This window comes from Lithobates pipiens, unplaced genomic scaffold (genome assembly GCF_037356315.1).
Source record: "Lithobates pipiens isolate NorthernLeopardFrog02 unplaced genomic scaffold, aLitPip1_a1.2 Scaffold_27, whole genome shotgun sequence".
NCBI classification, from domain to species: domain Eukaryota; kingdom Metazoa; phylum Chordata; class Amphibia; order Anura; family Ranidae; genus Lithobates; species Lithobates pipiens.
In genome coordinates, this window is record NW_027507788.1 from 2794041 (window position 1) to 2813096 (window position 19056).

The window sequence follows — 19056 nt, forward strand, 5'->3', positions numbered from 1 at the left end:
GTACATCTCACCTAGGTTGCTACACAGTGTGAGATGGTAAATCCAGGATGGTTCAGTTTCTCAGCAGTGATATGCTGCTGAATTGTTATTTAATTTTGCCGGGCCTGGGTTTATATGGAATGGCAGGTAGGTTTGGTAGAGGGACCTGTCATTCCACATCCCCCGATCCAGTTCTGGGTTTGGGATCAGGTGAGCTTGGATCCTAATTAGCCTGGGAAGCTAAAGGCTCTGTAGGGTCTGCAGGTGATTGCTCCCAGCCAGGGAATGAACAGCCTGTATGTTGAAGGAAGCTGCAAGCACAGACACTGCTGGAGCTAAAACCCACCCTGCAATATCCAGACGAAAAGACGCTGTCTTTATAAATGTCAGATAGGTGAGAAGAACCTGTTAGTAAGCGCCCAGCCGGGCTAGGTCTTTTGTTTATTTTGTTGTACTTAGAAAGCACGGTGTTGCTGTATGTTTTGTTTGCTGGACTGTTTGTACCACGAATAAACGCCAAGATCTGCTTCATATATTCCAAGTCTGCTGTGAACTGTGTCCAAACACACCCTATCCCGGGAAGATCCCTTACAATTGGTGGAGAATGCGGGCAAACGCGGTTGCTAGGGGCAACGGTGTGGACAGACTTGGCTACAGCTGCTGATGTCCTGGGTGAAAGCTGCAACTACACTCCAAAAACAGTCCAGCAACATGGAGGAGATGCTGAAGCAGTTTATGCAAGTGAGTTTGCAACAACAGCAGGCTCAGACAGAGGCCAATAGACGACATGAACAGTCCATGGCTGAACAACAGCAGATGATGGCTGCACAACAGCAGGCTCAGACAGAGGCCAATAGACGACATGAACAGTCCATGGCTGCACAACAACAGTCCATGGCTGCACAACAGCAGATGATGGCTGCACAACAGCGGATGCATAAGGAAGAGTTGCAAGCTTTGCGCCAAAGCCAACAACAACTTATCGAGCACCTGATAGTAAATCGAGAGGCGCCTGTGGTTACTAATCCACCCACAATGGAGGGAGCCGCTCCAGAGATTTTTTTTGGGAGAAGGACTGTGCAGAAAGCGCTGCAAAAGATGACTGCTGAGGACGATGTTGAGGCCTTTCTAACAGTATTTGAGCGCGTGGCTGAGCGAGAGAAGTTACCAGCTGCTGAGTGGGCAGAGGTAATTGCACCCTATTTAACAGGTGAACCCCAAAAGGCCTACTATGACCTCAGTGAGCAAGAGGTTAAGGACTATACTCGGCTAAAAGAGGAGATACTTGCCCGACTAGGAGTTACTACTGCAGTCCGTGCCCGGAGGGTACGCAACTGGAGCTACAGTCTGGACAAATCAGCGAGGTCCCAGATGTATGACCTAATCCATTTGGCAAGAAAGTGGTTGGAGCCAGACACTTCTACTCCTGCACAAATCCTAGAGAAGGTCGTGATGGATCGCTACCTCCGAGCGCTTCCTACTGACCTGCAACGCTGGGTGGGACAAGGTGATCCTAGGGACGCAAACGAACTTGTCAACCTTGTGGAGAGGTTCCAGGCGACTGAGGACTACCTCCGCGATGTTCCTGCAGCATCTTCACCTCCCCGGAGCGCCAGATCTGTGCCGTCAGCTGGTAAGAGACTTCCATCTGTTGGGGGAGTGTGGAGGGGTGCTGATGGGGGGAAAAGGGCTCAAGTGGTGTCTCAGGGACAAAAGACTGGTGATGGTCCCGGGTGGCTAAGGGGCTCTGAAAAGGACTCCTTGCCAAAGAGACCAGGCCCTATCCAGTGTTGGAGATGCCATGAGGCGGGACACGTGTCTGCCCATTGCCCTCTTACCTCTGAACCCATGGAATGTGACGCTAGCCGGCGTCAGTCGCTATTTGCGGAACCATCTTGTGCTGCAGTTCCTGGACTAGAGACTGAACCGCAAATCTGCAACATCACAATCAATGACTTTCCTGTTAAAGCGTTAATGGACTCAGGAAGCCTCGTAACCTTGGTGCATGCTAGCCTGGTGGCTGGGGACTTAGAGCCTAACAAGCATATGAGTGTTGTGTGCATACATGGTGATACAAAAGTGTACCCTATAGTGCGGGCTAAAGTCGGGACTAAACAAGGCACCGTACAATATGAAGTGGGTGTGGTTAAAAACCTCATGCATGATGTAATATTGGGCCGCGATTTTCCGTTATTCTGGGCTCTCTGGGAAAAAAGAGAAATCCCCAAAAGGAGTGAGGATACCTCTAAGGAGGTTGCCTTGTCCGCTGTGAATGATAAAAATGTGCAGGATGAAAATGATTGTTTTCCTTTGCAGGTCCTGGCTGGGGAGGAGGAGGCTCCTCCCACTGAGCAAAATATACTAGACTTAGAGGTGTCTAGCGATAATTTTGGGACTGCACAATTACAGGACCCCACTCTCAAAAATGCGAGAGAGCAGGTTGCTGTTATGAACGGGGTACCTCAGGAACCAGATGCTGAAAAAAGATTTCCACATTTTTCGGTGACTAATGATCTTTTCTATAGAGTCAATAAGGTTAAAGATGAGATTGTGGAACAGCTTCTGGTACCTAAGCCGTACCGGCGTCAGGTGCTTGACATGGCACATAACCATGTTCTTGGGGGACACTTGGGGACTGACAAAACGCGAGAGAGGGTTCTCCAGAGGTTTTTTTGGCCGGCCATATATGATGACATTAAAAAATACTGTGAGTCGTGCCCCACATGTCAGGTTAGTGCCCCAGTGTCACATTTTCGCAGTCCTTTGGTTTCGCTCCCTATTATAGAGGTGCCTTTTGAGCGTATTGCCATGGATTTAGTGGGTCCCATTGTAAAGTCAGCTAGAGGACACCAGTATATTTTGGTAGTCCTGGATTATGCGACCCGCTATCCTGAGGCTGTACCCTTAAGAAACACTGCATCTAAAACAATTGCACGTGAGTTGTTTTATATGTTCTCTAGGACTGGGATCCCCAAAGAAATCCTAACTGACCAAGGTACGCCATTTATGTCGAAAGTAATGAAGGAATTATGCAAACTATTTAAAATCTCACACATCCGTACCTCTGTGTACCACCCCCAGACGGACGGATTGGTGGAGAGATTTAATAAGACTTTGAAACATATGTTGAAGAAAGTGGTGGCAAAAGATGGTCGTGACTGGGATCATTTATTACCCTACCTCATGTTTGCTATTAGGGAGGTGCCCCAAGCGTCCACAGGGTTCTCACCATTCGAGTTGGTCTATGGTCATCACCCTAGGGGTCTACTGGACATTGCAAAAGAGACATGGGAGAATGAGTCCACCCCATACAAGAGTGTTATTGAGCATGTAGCACAAATGCAGGACCGTATAGCCACTGTAATGCCCCTGGTAAGGGAACACCTCCAGAGGGCTCAAGAGGCCCAAAGTAGAATTTACAACCAGTCCGCAAGAATCAGGACATTCAACCCAGGCGATAGGGTCCTTATACTAGTCCCCACTGTTGAGAGTAAATTCTTGGCGAAGTGGCAAGGTCCTTATGAAATTGTTGAAAAGATCAGTGAGGTGAACTACAAGGTGCACCAACCAGGTAGAAGGAAGCCTTTCCAAGTTTATCACATAAACTTGATCAAGCCCTGGAAAGACAGGGAATCCTTGGTGGCAACAAATACTGTTAATGATTTGTCACAACCAATCCCTCCAGTCAAGGTAGGTGATGCTCTATCAGTGTCACAGAAACAGGAGGCTCAGGAATTTTTACAGAAAAACAAAAAAAAGTTCTCTGACCTCCCAGGGCGTACACACCTCATCCATCATCACATTGAAACTGAGCCTAGAAGCAGAGTAAACCTTAAGCCCTATAGGATACCGGAGGCACGTAGGGAAGCCGTATCTGCCGAGGTAAAACGTATGCTTGCTCTGGGGGTAATTGAGGTGTCACAGAGTGAATGGTCCAGCCCAATTGTGCTAATCCCAAAGCCCAATGGAACTTGGAGGTTCTGTAACGATTTCAGAAAGTTGAATGAGATCTCCAAGTTCGATGCGTATCCTATGCCCAGGGTAGATGAGTTGATTGAGAAGTTGGGTAACGCCAGGTACATAACCACCCTCGATCTCACAAAGGGCTACTGGCAGATTCCACTTTCTGGTGAGGCTAAAGAGAAAACTGCATTCTCCACCCCTGATGGGCTATTCCAGTATGTAGTGATGCCATTCGGGTTACATGGAGCGCCTGCAACTTTCCAGAGGTTGATGGACTTGATTCTGCGACCACATCGTGATTACTCAGCTGCCTACCTCGATGATGTGGTCATTTTTAGCCCTGATTGGGAAAGTCACCTCTGTAAGGTACAGGCCGTGTTGGATGCCATAAGTGATGCGGGGTTGACCATAAATGCCGAGAAGTGTGCTCTAGCCCTAGAAGAGGCCAAATATCTAGGCTACATTATTGGGAGAGGGTTGATTAAGCCACAGCTAAATAAAATTGAGGCAATACAGAATTGGCCTAGACCCCTGACAAGGAAACAGGTTAGAGCTTTCCTGGGTATTACGGGGTATTACCGTAGGTTTGTGCCGAACTTTGCCTCAGTTGCTGCTCCACTAACTGACTTGACAAAGGGCGGAAAGACAGCAATGGTCACGTGGACCCCAGAGGCCGAGAAGGCTTTCCAAAGCCTTAAGTCTGCCTTGTGCCAACCACCTGTGTTAGTTACCCCCGATTTCAAACGAGAGTTTCTGGTCCAGACAGATGCCTCTAACACAGGCTTAGGTGCAGTACTCTCACAAGTAGTGAATGGTGAGGAGCATCCGGTGACGTACTTGAGTAGAAAATTAACCCCGGCCGAGAAAAATTATGCCATTGTGGAGCGAGAGTGTTTGGCAGTAAAGTGGGCCCTAGAATCGTTAAAGTATTACTTGCTAGGCAGGAAATTCAAGTTGGTGACAGACCATGCCCCCCTAACATGGATGAAGTTAAACAAGGAGAGAAATGCAAGAGTGACTAGATGGTTTCTCTCCCTACAAAACTTTAATTTCACTGTGGAACACAGGCCAGGGAAATTACAGGCAAATGCTGACGCATTGTCGAGGGTAAGTTGTCTGTGGGGACAAAAGGCTCAGCCCTCCGGTCTGAAAAAGAGGGGGGGGATATGTAGACATGTCACTGGAGAAGTGATCGAGGGGGTGTACATCTCACCTAGGTTGCTACACAGTGTGAGATGGTAAATCCAGGATGGATCAGTTTCTCAGCAGCGATATGCTGCTGAATTGTTATTTAATTTTGCCGGGCCTGGGTTTATATGGAATGGCAGGTAGGTTTGGTAGAGGGACCTGTCATTCCACATCCCCCGATCCAGTTCTGGGTTTGGGATCAGGTGAGCCTTGATCCTAATTAGCCTGGGAAGCTAAAGGCTCTGCAGGGTCTGCAGGTGATTGCTCCCAGCCAGGGAATGAACAGCCTGTATGTTGAAGGAAGCTGCAAGCACAGACACTGCTGGAGCTAAAACCCACCCTGCAATATCCAGACGAAAAGACGCTGTCTTTATAAATGTCAGATAGGTGAGCAGAACCTGTTAGTAAGCGCCCAGCCGGGCTAGGTCTTTTGTTTATTTTGTTGTACTTAGAAAGCACGGTGTTGCTGTATGTTTTGTTTGCTGGACTGTTTGTACCACGAATAAACGCCAAGATCTGCTTCATATATTCCAAGTCTGCTGTGAACTGTGTCCAAACACACCCTATCCCGGGAAGATCCCTTACAGTTTAAGGGATTTGTAATTCTGTTTTGCACAACTGAGGCTGGAGAATTGGTGTCCCTTTTATTTTAGTTCCAGTCCGCATTATAGTCTAGCAGCGGTTTTGTCTTACCTGTGTCATGAGAATGCTATTTCCTGTGTGATACATCATCATACTGACGATTCCGCGGTACATGATCACCGACACCAAGAAGATCATCACTACGCACAGCTGCAGAGAGAAGAGACACGCAGATATGGAAGGGGGTTCATCTCGCAGAATTACATTTGAAGAGCTCCAACATTTCAGATAATTTGGCTCTTCTCTGTTTCCTTTGGAGATGTTTAGTTTTCGGCATGCAGCTCGGTCGTAGCTAACCATAACCCAAACTATGCCGTTTGAAATATTTAACAAAAAAAATGTTCATTGTCATGAGGATCCAGAGAGCAGATAGATACCCTTTTGCCGGCCTGCAATTAGAAGAGACCATGGCTTAAAGGTTGTTCGCATGTAGTGAGCCACGACCCCCTGGCTCAGTGAAGAGTGCTTTGTGCTCTCCTTACCCTTTTTTGTGACCATTTTTCCTTTTTTGAACTTAAAACCCTTTAACGTTCTGCTCCACCGTTTTGGTAGAGCACATTTTGCGTCACACTAACTCATTGAAAAAAAATGTGGACTTTAAAGGGTTAATACATTTATGAGGTACGGGGGCAGTGTGGTGGTTACTTCTTGAAAGAGAGACTCAAACCGCACCAAGTCGGTCTTGAGACCATGGCCCATAAAGGAGGTCACCAGCTGATCTAAGTCCAGTAGTCAGGGCTGTTTTTATGGCAGGGCAAAAGGGGAAGCTGCCCTGGGCCCTATCATTGTTGTGGGGCCCAAAGCAACTGCCTCATACTTGCTAACTATCTTGGTTTAAATTCCATCATCCCTTGAGGTTTTAGTCCTGTGCTGTGTCCCGATATCTCAGTGTGAAGTGCTGCTACTAATGCTGCCCAGCTCTACCCTTTTGTTGTGTACAGAGGCCTCACCTGCAGACCCTGTGTTTACATGTAAATTACCAGCATTCAAATGTAAATAGCGGCGGCATTGATATGTATATCTTGCCCCCCTGAGGTCATATCCACAGTAATCTCTAGCAGCCAATCAACAAGGAGAAATCATATGCTGTAAGCTTTAGCAATTAATCAGTGAGCCGTAATGTGTGTTGTAACCTCTAGCAACCAGTCAGTGAGCGGTAATGATACACTGTAATCTCTGGCAACCAGTCAGTGAGCGGTAATGATACACTGTAACCTCTAGCAACCAGTCAGTGAGCGGTAATGATACACTGTAACCTCTAGCAACCAGTCAGTGAGCGGTCATAATACACTGTAACCTCTGGCAACCAGTCAGTGAGCGGTAATGATACACTGTAACCTCTAGCAACCAGTCAGTGAGCGGTAATGATACACTGTAACCTCTGGCAACCAATCGCAATAGCTGCCTGATATGATTCAGTAAACTGATTTTGAGTCTAGCTTCTATTTATTGTATGTCTCAGAGCAGACGGAGAGCGAAACTGCATGCGGGGGCCCCAAGAAAAGTTTTGCCCAGGGTCCAATCAATATTAAAGACAGCCCTACCAGTAGTGGGGGGTATATAGGGTAAGAGATTGAGTATTTGAGGGTGGTTTTGGTTTAGTCCTGACCACGTGTTCTAAAACAAAATCTGCAAGACCATTTGCTCGAGGGAGACCATCTCACATTGTCTTCATCCAACATTTCCTCCTGTACTTCAAAAAAGGGGCATTTAGCATAATTCCAATACATTGAACCAGGGCCGTCTTTAATATTGATTGGACCCTGGGCAAAACTTTTCTTGGGCCCCCCTCCCCCCATACAGTTTTGCTCTCCACCTGCTCTGAGACATACAATAAATAGCAGCTAGACTCAAAATCAGTTTACTGAATCAGATCAGGAAGTGATTGCAATTGGTTGCCAGAGGTTACAGTGGATCATTACCGCTCACTGACTGGTTGCTAGAGGTTACAAGCACACATTACGGCTCACTGATTAGTAGCTAATGGTTACAGCACATGATTTCTGCTTGTTGATTGGTTGCTAAAGATTACTGTGAATATGACCTCAGGGGGGCATGATATACATATCAATGCCGCCGGCCGCCACTATTTACATATGAATGCTGTTTCTATTTACATATGAATGCCGGTAATTGGCATGTAAACACAGGGTCTGCAGGTGAGTCCTCTGTACACCACAATAGGACAGAGCTGGGCAGCATTAGTAGCAGCACTTCACACTGAGATATCAGGACACAGCACGGGACTACCCTATATACCCCCCACTACTGGCAGAGCTGTCTTTAATATTGATTGGACCCTGGGCAAAACTTTTCTTGGGCCCCCCCCCCATGCAGTTTCGCTCTCCGTCTGCTCTGAGACATACAATAAATAGTAGCTAGACTCAAAACCAGTTTACTGAATCATATCAGGCAGCTATGGCGATTGGTTGCCAGAGGTTACAGTGTATCATTACCGCTCACTGACTGGTTGCTAGAGGGTACAGCACACATTACGGCTCACTGATTAGTTGCTAAAACTTACAGCATATGATTTCTGCTTGTTGATTGGCTGCTAGAGATTACTGTGGATATGACCTCAGGGGGTACTTAGTAATGCCGCCGCTATTTACATATGAATGCCGGTAATTTACATGTAAACACAGGGTCTGCAGGTGAGTCCTCTGTACACCACAGTAGGGCAGAGCTGGGCAGCATTAGTAGCAGCACTTCACACTGAGATATCAGGACACAGCACGGGACTAAAACCTCAAGGGATGAGGGAATTTAAACAAGGATAGTTCGCACGTATGAGGCAGCTGCTTTGGGCCCCACAACAATGACAGGGCCCCTTTGCCCTGCCTTAAAAACGGCCCTGCATTGAACTGTAACTTAGGGCAAAGCTTGGTTCTCCAAAAAAGACACCAGAAGTAAATAAGAAAGCATGTGCTAGGGTGACTAGAAACATTAATGGCACCCCTTCTATAAAATCAACTGAAGTTCTGAAAGTCCCCCCCCCCCCAGACACAAGACATTTTAGGTTTCTCTTGCCTTATCGGCAGGGAAGGAATTTCTCATGTTGGATCATTTGGAGGGGTCACCATTATGGAGTGGGATGACATACAGTATTGAAGGAAAGTCTCTTTGGTAATGCCCAAATTACAGTAAGCTTAGGTTAGTCCATCCTGCATTTAGTGTACCCCTACATTACTCCCCCAAAAAAACAAATTTTGTCGATAATAGTAACTGATAAAACCTTCAACAACCCATGGAGAATCCAAGGACCTCACCATGATCACAATCACCATGGATCCAGTGAGGATTCGAGAGAGGCGAGCTCTTTCTGGGAAGTACGGTTCCTTTACTCCTGTGATTGGGTTCTGCTCCATCTGTGGGGCCATCGCAGCAAATTCTGGCCGTGGGGGCTCCTGGACATGCATTGGTGAGAAGGTCAGAATAGACACATTCAAAACAAGAAGAAACCACCGATAAATATTTGGAGAAATCAATGAGAAGAGCCTATGTTTCTTTAAGAGGACTTATCTGAGTTGGCTGAACATTGTATGTTAATAACCCCAGCTATGGACCCAGAAGGCTTTTGGAGGAATTGAATCTCTCACATCACCTAAAAAACACTTTAAGAACTTGAATTTGTTGCCTGACAAATGGTGGCTTGGGTTGAACAGCTCAGTCTGTCAAGACACAGATATAGATAGGACACTGTGTGCAAAGCCACGACTAGGGTGAAGGCTCTGAACCATGTGGGGTCATGCGTGAAGTCTTCACAATCATGGGGCGTTTGTCCTCACCTCCTCCTCCTGGAAGTCCATGCAGTCCCAGTGATGGGCCAAGGTTGCATTCTTCCTCTTCCAATACTCCAGGAAAGTGACTGCCCAGAAGGACATGAAGATGCTAAAGAAGACCGTTCCTGGGTGGTCAAACAGATACCCAACCTAGAAGATGCAATTTCAGGGTGAGCAGGGATCTCCCACTGACAGCCATTCACAAGGGTCTCCTCTCCACCCACCTTTGCCATGGGGCAGATCTCAGAGATGTACCAGGTCTTACAGGTGTCACACAGTGGGCACATCAGGAACTCCATCCTGCTGTCGCAGACTTGCTGCCTGCGGGGTACAGGAAGAAATGTCAGCTACCTTTTCGCCTTTTCAGTATGGCCAGAAACGTACAAGACGTGGCGGGGCCCTCACACTCACGCGACTGTATTACTCCCCATTGTCAGAAGGCCAGACACGAAGACGCCGGTTCCAACAACGGCGGCCGGGAGCAGCCAGGCAGTGTAGAAACCTGGAGAGGAAAGGAGGGACTATAATACACTGACTATGACATCACCGGATCTACTTCTTCAGATACCACCGTCATTAAAGGTCAGAGATGTACACTAACAATAGTTCAGAAACAGAGATTTCTGCAGGTTACGTACCCAGCCAGGCAAAGTATATAGCCACCTTTTCCCCAAAATACTCCCGTATGTGGTCCAGCGGTTGATATTTGTACCACTGTGACCAACTCGCCCAGTACCGATAGAGGATCTGACGAGGGTTCAGGCTCTCCAGGGCCACCTCATACTCCGGCATTTCATAGGGCCCCTAGGACAAACCGAAAAACAGGAAAAATCTATTACACACTGCAGACTTGAATCCTTATCATATCACAGGCCATCCCTATTCCCTATACACCCGCCACTGGGATCCACCCGCCACTGGGATGCACCCGCCACTGGGATCCATCCACCACTGGGATCCACCCACCACTGGAATCCACCCGCCACTGGAATCCATCCACCACTGGAATCCACCCGCCACTGGGATCCACCCGCCACTGGGATCCACCCGCCACTGGGATCCACCCACCACTGGGATCCACCCACCACTGGGATCCACCAGCCACTGGAATCCACCCACCACTGGGATCCACCCGCCACTGGGATCCATCTGCCACTGGGATCCACCCGCCACTGGGATCCACCCACCACTGGAATCCACCCGTCACTGGGATCCACCCGCCACTGAGATCCATCCACCACTGGGATCTATCCACCACTGGGATCCACCCACCACTGGGATCCACCCACCACTGGGATCCACCCGCCACTGGGATCCATCCACCACTGGGATCTATCCACCACTGGGATCCACCCGCCACTGGGATCCACCCGCCACTGGGATCCACCCGCCACTGGGACCCGTCACAGGCAATATTATTCCCTTTCGTGGGTGAAGATGCTTCCAGTGATCACGAGCTCTACATATCCTGCTTATCGCAAATTATGGCCAATCCAGTCAGATATCTTGTAAATATTTGGCCGTGTATGGTTAACTTGTATCCAATGTGAAGGTTTTATTAGAAATGTTCTACTTGATTCTTGGAGCTTGGAATCCAAGTAGAGTCAGACACAAGTATGACTTCCAGCATGGCCTGGAGGGTAGGATGTTTGGTTGGAAGACCTGAACATCCGTCTGCCTACTATAATATACTGTTGACTTGACTGCCAATACTAGAGAATTCACCCAACAATGTTTTCAGGGCTGGGACAAGGGGTGGGCAGGAGGGACGGCTGCCCTGGGCACTGTGGTATCGTATAAGGTGGGGTGGCACCACAAGGTGATTGGGGAGGGGAGATTTGTGTTGGGGAGGGGGGATTTGTGTTAGGAGGGGGGATTTGTGTTGGGAGGGGTATTTGTGTTGGGGAGGGGGGATTTGGGAGGCATCAGGGGCAATGAACTGCTCTAGGAGGGGAAATTCGATGGAGTGGCGAATTTGGGGAATTAGTATTGGAAGGGGGAAAGAGGATTTGTGCCAAGAGGGGGGATTTGGGGAGTTTGTGCCATAAGATGGTACCATAATATGCCAGAATATATATAATAATAATAATATAATAATAATATATAATATAATATAATATAATAATATAATATATATATATATATATATATATATATATATATATATATATATATATATATATAAGATGCCATAATATGGTAGAGGGCAGAAAGGTATTTGTGCTAGGAGGCAAATTTTCATTTTTGTTTAGGGTGGGGGGATTTGTGCTAGTATGGATGATTGGGGGGGAGGAGTTATACTAGGAGGGAGGATTGGGGGATTTGTGCTGGGAGGGGGATTGTGTACTCCAAGCAAATATTTTAGGGGTAGATGATTTGTGCTAGGAAAATGTATTTTTTTTGAGGGGGGGGGGGGGGTTGTTGTGCTGTGGGGATTGGAGGAAAGAAAGTATTTGAGCTAGAAAGTTGGATGGGGTGGGGGGCAGTTTGGTATGTTCACCCTGGGCTCTAAATAACTAGAGGACCTTGTTCCGGCTCTGTATGCTCTGTTCTGCCTCCAGCAGGGAAATTCATTATGCCTGTCCTGCCTGCAATATTACATTTGGCCACTAGATGGAACCTAGAATAAATGTATTGTTTTATAGAATCTAGAAACTGTTCAGCTTTAATAAAAGGGTCCCATCGTCCTTCATTCTGAAGAAAGGAAACAGGTGCATCCTTGGAGCTCAGACTCAATTTTTAAGAAGTGAAGGAGAAGGAACCAGCCATCACACCTGCAGCACATGCTGTGGACTAAACTTACATCCACTAGAGCATGGGGGCTCAACCTGTGGCCCTCCAGCTGTTGCAGAACTACAAGTCCCATGAGGCATTGCAAGGCTGACAGTTAAAAGCATGACTCCTAAAGGCAAAGGCATGATGGGACTTGTATGAAATATAGAGATGAAATAGATTTGAGATGTGCTGACCAATCAAACGCTCGTTGCTCTAATTTTCTCCCACAATTGTTGGGTTGTAATACAGTCGGGTCAACTTATCCCGGGGACGCCTGCGCTCACCTCGTGAGGCGGGAAGGCCGCAGTGTAGATTCCCTCCTTCAGCATCCGCTCTATCCCCACCTCCGCGTGTTTCCGCTTCCCGTACATCGTACGTGACAGGACCTCGTAGACCTGCGGGGGGGGGGGGGGGGCACGTGAGGGAACGTTTCATATTGCAGAGTGCGAATCCTCGGCATGCGGGAAGATCTCTACTTACAATGCGACTTCTCTGGGTGTTGGTGAAGTACGTGGCGTGGAAGTCGCTACCCAGAAACCTAAAGAACACGGAATTATTACGGAATGCATTTTGATCAAGTTAAAAAAAAAAATTGCAAAAAACAGTTTGCAAAGTCTTATATGGGGGGTCCTAATCCTAAAATTACTAGAGACGAGATCCCTAAGAGCAGTCATTGGTGGCTTCCTATAGAGCAGCAATATCCAGCCAGAGCCAGGGGTTCCTCCAATGGCTGCCAAGGGTTCCTCCAATGGCTGCCAAGGGTTCCTCCAAAGGCTGCCAGGGGTTCCTTTAGCTGTGGCTGGTTGACCTCCAATATGGTGGTACTGGCACCATTCCAGGTCCAAGGACAGAGCCAGTGCCATCACACCAATAATCTTGATTGGTGGACAGTGGGATCCCCGGGTAGCACTTTGTGCGGTGTAATTCCGGTCTCGCCTGTCCATCCCCCCGCACTTACCTCTGCAGTTTGGAGCGGCGGAAAGCGCAGGTGTAGTAGTCCAGCGGCTTGTTGGGGACGTATTGATACATGGGGTTGGGGAGGTGCAGTCTCTGCAGGAAGCGGTCCGAGGCGTTGTTGTCCGGATTGGGCTGAGCCTGCGGGAAATAATGAGAATACGATAACAATGGTGACTCTCACCTCTCTGTATTGTCTCTATGTGGAGGGATTATTTCCTGTAACAGCCAGGATCGGGGAAGGGGAGCTACACTTCACCTCCAGACATTGCAGCCCGTTTATAAACGGCTATGTTTTGTCTCACCGCACCGATGACACGCCCACATCTCAGCAGGGGTCCACTTCATTGCAGATTACGCAATTATGTATCAGAAGAACGCCATAGCAATGACCCGAAAGGACGGAGGATTGGGATTCAAAATCGGGACGGCTCTCTGTTGGCGGGGGTACCATCAGGGGGGCCCCGGAGTAATCTGAGAAATGTAGAAAGGATGAGGGAGCCACACAACTAGTGTGAGTCTAGAAGCTTTTTCATTGTAGAGAAAAGGACAACACGTTTCGGGGGATCAGAACTCCCCTTCATCAGGACCAGGTAAACAATATAAAAAAAAAAAGAAAACCAACAAGTTTCGGGGGATCAGAACTCCCCCCTTCATCAGGGCCAGGGAAACAACATAAAAGAACAAGAAAAAACCAACACGTTTCGGGGGATCAGAACTCCCCTTCATCAGGGCCAGGGAAACAACATAAAAGAACAAGAAAAATCCAACACGTTTCTGGGGATCAGAACTCCCCTTCATCAGTTCCAGGGAAACAACATAAAAAAACAAGAAAAACCAACACGTTTCGGAGGATCAGAACTCCCCTTCATCAGGGCCAGGGAAACAACATAAAAGAACAAGAAAAATCCAACACGTTTCTGGGGATCAGAACTCCCTCTTCATCAGTTCCAGGGAAACAACATAAAAAAACAAGAAAAACCAACATGTTTCGGAGGATCAGAACTCCCCTTGATCAGGACCAGGGAAACAAATAACCTAAGACAACAAGAAAAATTCAACACGTTTCAGGCTTAAAGAACTCCCCCCTTTATCAAGGCTAGGGATATGTATTACATAAAGTAACAAGAATATCCAACACGTTTCAGGAGATCAGAAGTCCCCTTCATCAGGACCAGAGAAACAACATAAAAGAGCAAGTATATACAAAACGTTTTAGGGGATCAGAACTCCCCATTCCTCAAGGCCAGGGAAACAACATAAAAGAACAAGAAAAAAAAACATGTTTTGGGGGGATTAGAACTCCCTCTTCATCAGTTCCAGGGAAACAACATAAAAAAACAAGAAAAACCAACATGTTTCGGAGGATCAGAACTCCCCTTGATCAGGACCAGGGAAACAAATAACCTAAGACAACAAGAAAAATTCAACACGTTTCAGGCTTAAAGAACTCCCCCCTTTATCAAGGCTAGGGATATGTATTACATAAAGTAACAAGAATATCCAACACGTTTCCGGGGATCAGAAGTCCCCTTCATCAGGACCAGAGAAACAACATAAAAGAGCAAGTATATACAAAACGTTTTAGGGGATCAGAACTCCCCATTCCTCAAGGCCAGGGAAACAACATAAAAGAACAAGAAAAAAAAACATGTTTTGGGGGGATTAGAACTCCCTCTTCATCAGGGGCAGGGAAACAAATAACATAAAGTAACAAGAAAATCCAACATATTTTGGGATATCAGAACTCTCCCTTCATCAGGGCCAGGGAAAATATTAATAAAGTAACAAGAAAAATCCAACACGTTTTGGGGTCTCAGAACTTATGTTTATCAGGACCAGGTAAAAAAAAATAACATGAGATAACAAGAAAACTTCAGCATGTTTTGAGGGCTTATAACTTCCCTGTCTTCAGGGACAGGGAAGCAAATAACATAAGGTAACAAGAAAATTCTAACTTGTTTTAAGATTTTAGAACCCACCCCCACCCCCCTTCATTATTGCCAGGGAAACAAATAACATACAGTAAATGATGAGGAAAGATCCAACATGTTTCGGGTGAATTCTCCCTTTTATCAGAGCCAGGGAAACCACTTAAGAAAAATTCAACACGTTTCAGAATTCCCCTATCATCAACGTCAGGATAACAATATAAAGTAAGAAGAAAACCCATCATGTTTCGGGGGCTCAGAAATTCCCTTCATCAGAGCCAGGGAAACAAATAACATAACGTAACAAGAAAAATCCAACACATTTCGAGCTTTCAGAACTCCCCTTCATCAGGGCCAGCGAAACAACTTAAAATAACAAGAGAAATTCAACATATTTCAGGGGCTTAGAACTCCCCCTTTATCAGGGCCAGGACAACAGAAAAAAGTAACTAGAAAAATCCAACATGTTTCAGGGTATCTTAACTCCCCCTTCATCAGGGACAGGGAAACAAATGACATAAAGCAACAAGAAAAATCCAACACGTTTTGGACTTTCAGAACTCCCCTTCATCAGAGCTTCATCAGAGCCAGGGAAACAACATAAAGAAAGAAAATTCAACACGTTTCAGGGGGTTATAATTTCCCTATTATCAGGGTCAGGATAACAACATACATAAAGTATGAAGAACAATAGAATAAAATAGAACACATTTTGGGCTTTCAGAACTCCCCTTCATCAGGGTCAATGGAACAAATACGATAAAGTAACAAGAAAAATCCAACACGTTTTGGGCTTTCAGAACTCCCCTTCATCAGATCCAAGGAAACAACATAAAGAAGGAAAATTCAACACGTTTCAGGGGGTTATAATTTCCCTATTATCAGGGTCAGGATAACAACATACGTAAAAGTATCAAGAACAATCCAACACATTTTGGGCTTTCAGAACCCCCCCTTCATCAGGGCCAAGGAAACAACATACAGAAGGAAAATTCAACACGTTTCAGGGGGTTATAATTTCCCTATTATCAGGGTCAGGATAACAACATACGTAAAGTATGAAGAACAACAGAATAAAATAGAACACATTTTGGGCTTTCAGAACTCCCCTTCATCAGGGCCAATGAAACAAATACGATAAAGTAACAAGAAAAATCCAACACGTTTTGGGCTTTCAGAACTCCCCTTCTTTCAGAGCCAAGGAAACAACATAAAGAAGGAAAAAAATCCAACACGTTTCAGGGGGTTATAATTTCCCTATTATCAGGGTCAGGATAACAACATACGTAAAAGTATCAAGAACAATCCAACACATTTTGGGCTTTCAGAACCCCCCCTTCATCAGGGCCAAGGAAACAAATACAATAAAGTAACAAGAAAAATCCAACACATTTCAAGGGCTCAGAAAGCCCCTTAATCAGGGCCAGGGAAACAGCAAAAAGTAACAAGAAAAACACAACAAGTTTCGGGGGCGCAGAATTCTCCCTTTACCAGGGACAGAAAAACAAATAATATAAATAAACAAGAAATATCCACCATGTTTCGGGGGCTTAGAACTCTCCCTTCATCAGGGCCAAAGAAACAACATAAAATTCAACACCTTTCTGGCTCTCCAAACTCCCCCTTCATCAAGACTAGGGAAACAAATAGCATAGTAACAAGAAAAACATTTCAGGTTCTCAGAAGTCCCTCTTTATCAGGGCCAGGGAAAAAAAATAACATAAAGTAACAAGAAAACTCCAACACTATGCTGTTATATTGTTGTATACTATATTATTTTGTATATTTATCACATATTAGGACATTTTATTTCTGTCTTCCCTTCTATTAAGCTCCCTTATGTTATCTGTTTTCCTGGCCCTGATGAGGGGGGGGGGGATTCTGAGACCCCGAAACGTGTTGGATTTTTCTTTGGTCTTGTACAATGAAACCTTCTGGCCTCATACCAGGTCTAATTCTTTTAAAATTTTGCATTTTATGAAAGTTGTCACAAGAGTGCAGCGCAAAAAAGTAGAAAAGTGCCGACACCGCCTTTAGAAGATCCTCCTCCGCCGCGCTTAGCACGGTATTGATTATTTCGAATGTCACTGGCACGTTTTTACTGCTTTATGAACCACCCCTCTGCCCTCATCCTGAACACCCGGGTTTATTGTGGCCCATGTTAGGGGGTGGATCAGACCTGTAGCGGTGCCCGTATGCACAGCTCCTCCGCGTAGTACACCAAGAGGTCCCAGGGGGCGCTGAGCTTCAGGTAATGGAGGGATCTTCGCTCGCTCAGGGTCTGCTCCTGCCGGACAGACAGACAAATGGACATTAGGGTCAGGACAAAGGTCTGCCATTAAAAGAGGAGTGTGGGGGGGGGGGAGAGGGGCCGGGCAGTGCTCTTACCTTCTCCAACAGAAGCCCCGCCTTCAACAGGTTGCGGTGGAAACGCCTTCTGTGATTTTCATTGGCCTCTCTCCTCCTCGCTCTGCGCTGCTGCTCCCGCTCCGCCTGGGCGGACGTCTTCATCTTGTGTTTCTTGGATTGAAGCTTCTCCTCCCAAACGAGAACAAAGTCTGCGACGACAGAGGACGGCGACATTTTTTTTTTTTGGGGGGGGGGGGGGGGGAGGGTGGAATAAATAATTTCATTAGAAAACGTTCTGCATCACACTCATGATTCAAAGTCACGCGGAGATGGTGTATGGTCATCACCATCCCACCAGCTCTGGCTAGCCTGCACTGCATAGAGAAACACAGAGACCCAGTGATGACATCATCAGGTAGAAAATAGGGGCATTATCATGTTAATGAGGGGGGAGGGGACCAGAGAAGGTGAAATTAAACTTCATCTTTATTAATTATTAGGAAAATGTGTCCGGTGACGGCTGAGTACAGAATTGATGTTCATACCGCAAATAACGACTGCAAAGGTGTGAAAGATGGCGACAAGAACATGACATGACCGCGCCAATAATGCGTTTATGTCCTTGTGTGTTCATGTCCTAATTTTCTGCCCCCCCCCAAGGATGGCAAGAACCCCACAAACCAGGGTGATGGCAGTTGATGATGGATAATTGATGGGGATGAACCCCCTCCTTACAGTGCACTCCCCCCCCCCACAAATATAAAGTGACACGGATCTTACCGATGGGGGTTTTGCCATCTTTGAAGGTGTTTTCCGGGGGTTCTGTCCTGTAGAGATCGGCACATGGGATGTATATGGGATCTTCATCGTAGTCCTCCCCGTACTGTACAAAAAGAGCACACAATGTGAAACAGAGGTCGGTTGGTTAGCTGAGGGATGGTCAGCTAAGGGTTGGCTGGCCTTGGTTGGTTAGCTAAGGGCTGGCTGGCCTTGGTTGGTTAGCAGAGGGTTGGTTGGCCTTGGTTGGTTAGTTGAGGGTAGGTTAGCTGAGAGTTGCTTAGCTGAGGGTTGCTTAGCTGAGGGTTGGTTTGCTGAAGGTTGGGTGGCCTTGGTTGGTTACTTGAGGGTTTGTTAGCTGAGGGTTGGTTAGCTAAGGGTTGGTTTGCCCGGGTTGGTAAGCTAAGGGTTGGTTTGCCCTGGTTGGTTAGCTGAGGGTTTGTTAGCTGAGGGTTGGTTAGCTAAGGGTTGGTTTGCCCTGATTGGTTAGCTGAGGGTTGGTTTTCCTTCTTTGGTTAGCTGATGGTTGGTTATCTGAGGGTTTGTTAGTTGAGGGCTGGTTAGCTGAGGGTTGGTCAGCCTTGGTTGGTTAGCTGAGGGTTGGTTAGCTGAGGGTTTGTTAGGTGAGAGTTGCTTAGCTGAGGGTTGCTTTGCTGTGGGTTGGTTAGCTGAAGGTTGGGTGACCTTGGTTGGTTAGCTGAGGGTTTGTTAGGTGA

The 19056-nt window shown here is 46.7% G+C and overlaps 1 protein-coding gene across 4 annotated transcripts in view; it reads right to left on the reverse strand.

The window, feature by feature from the left end:
* ANO7 (anoctamin 7) overlaps positions 1 to 19056 on the reverse strand; it is a 45444-nt gene that overhangs the window by 22276 nt on the left and 4112 nt on the right. For all 4 annotated transcript variants that reach the window (XM_077456294.1, XM_077456295.1, XM_077456291.1 and 1 more), the window contains exons 3-14: positions 18344 to 18446; positions 17603 to 17772; positions 17394 to 17501; positions 13288 to 13424; positions 12810 to 12867; positions 12614 to 12724; positions 10193 to 10358; positions 9966 to 10056; positions 9779 to 9875; positions 9561 to 9704; positions 9042 to 9179; positions 5824 to 5922 (exon numbers count right to left, since the gene is read on the reverse strand). In XM_077456294.1, coding sequence (XP_077312420.1) covers positions 5824 to 5922; positions 9042 to 9179; positions 9561 to 9704; positions 9779 to 9875; positions 9966 to 10056; positions 10193 to 10358; positions 12614 to 12724; positions 12810 to 12867; positions 13288 to 13424; positions 17394 to 17501; positions 17603 to 17772; positions 18344 to 18446 — 1422 coding nt within the window. The remainder of the gene's footprint in view (positions 1 to 5823; positions 5923 to 9041; positions 9180 to 9560; positions 9705 to 9778; positions 9876 to 9965; positions 10057 to 10192; positions 10359 to 12613; positions 12725 to 12809; positions 12868 to 13287; positions 13425 to 17393; positions 17502 to 17602; positions 17773 to 18343; positions 18447 to 19056) is intronic.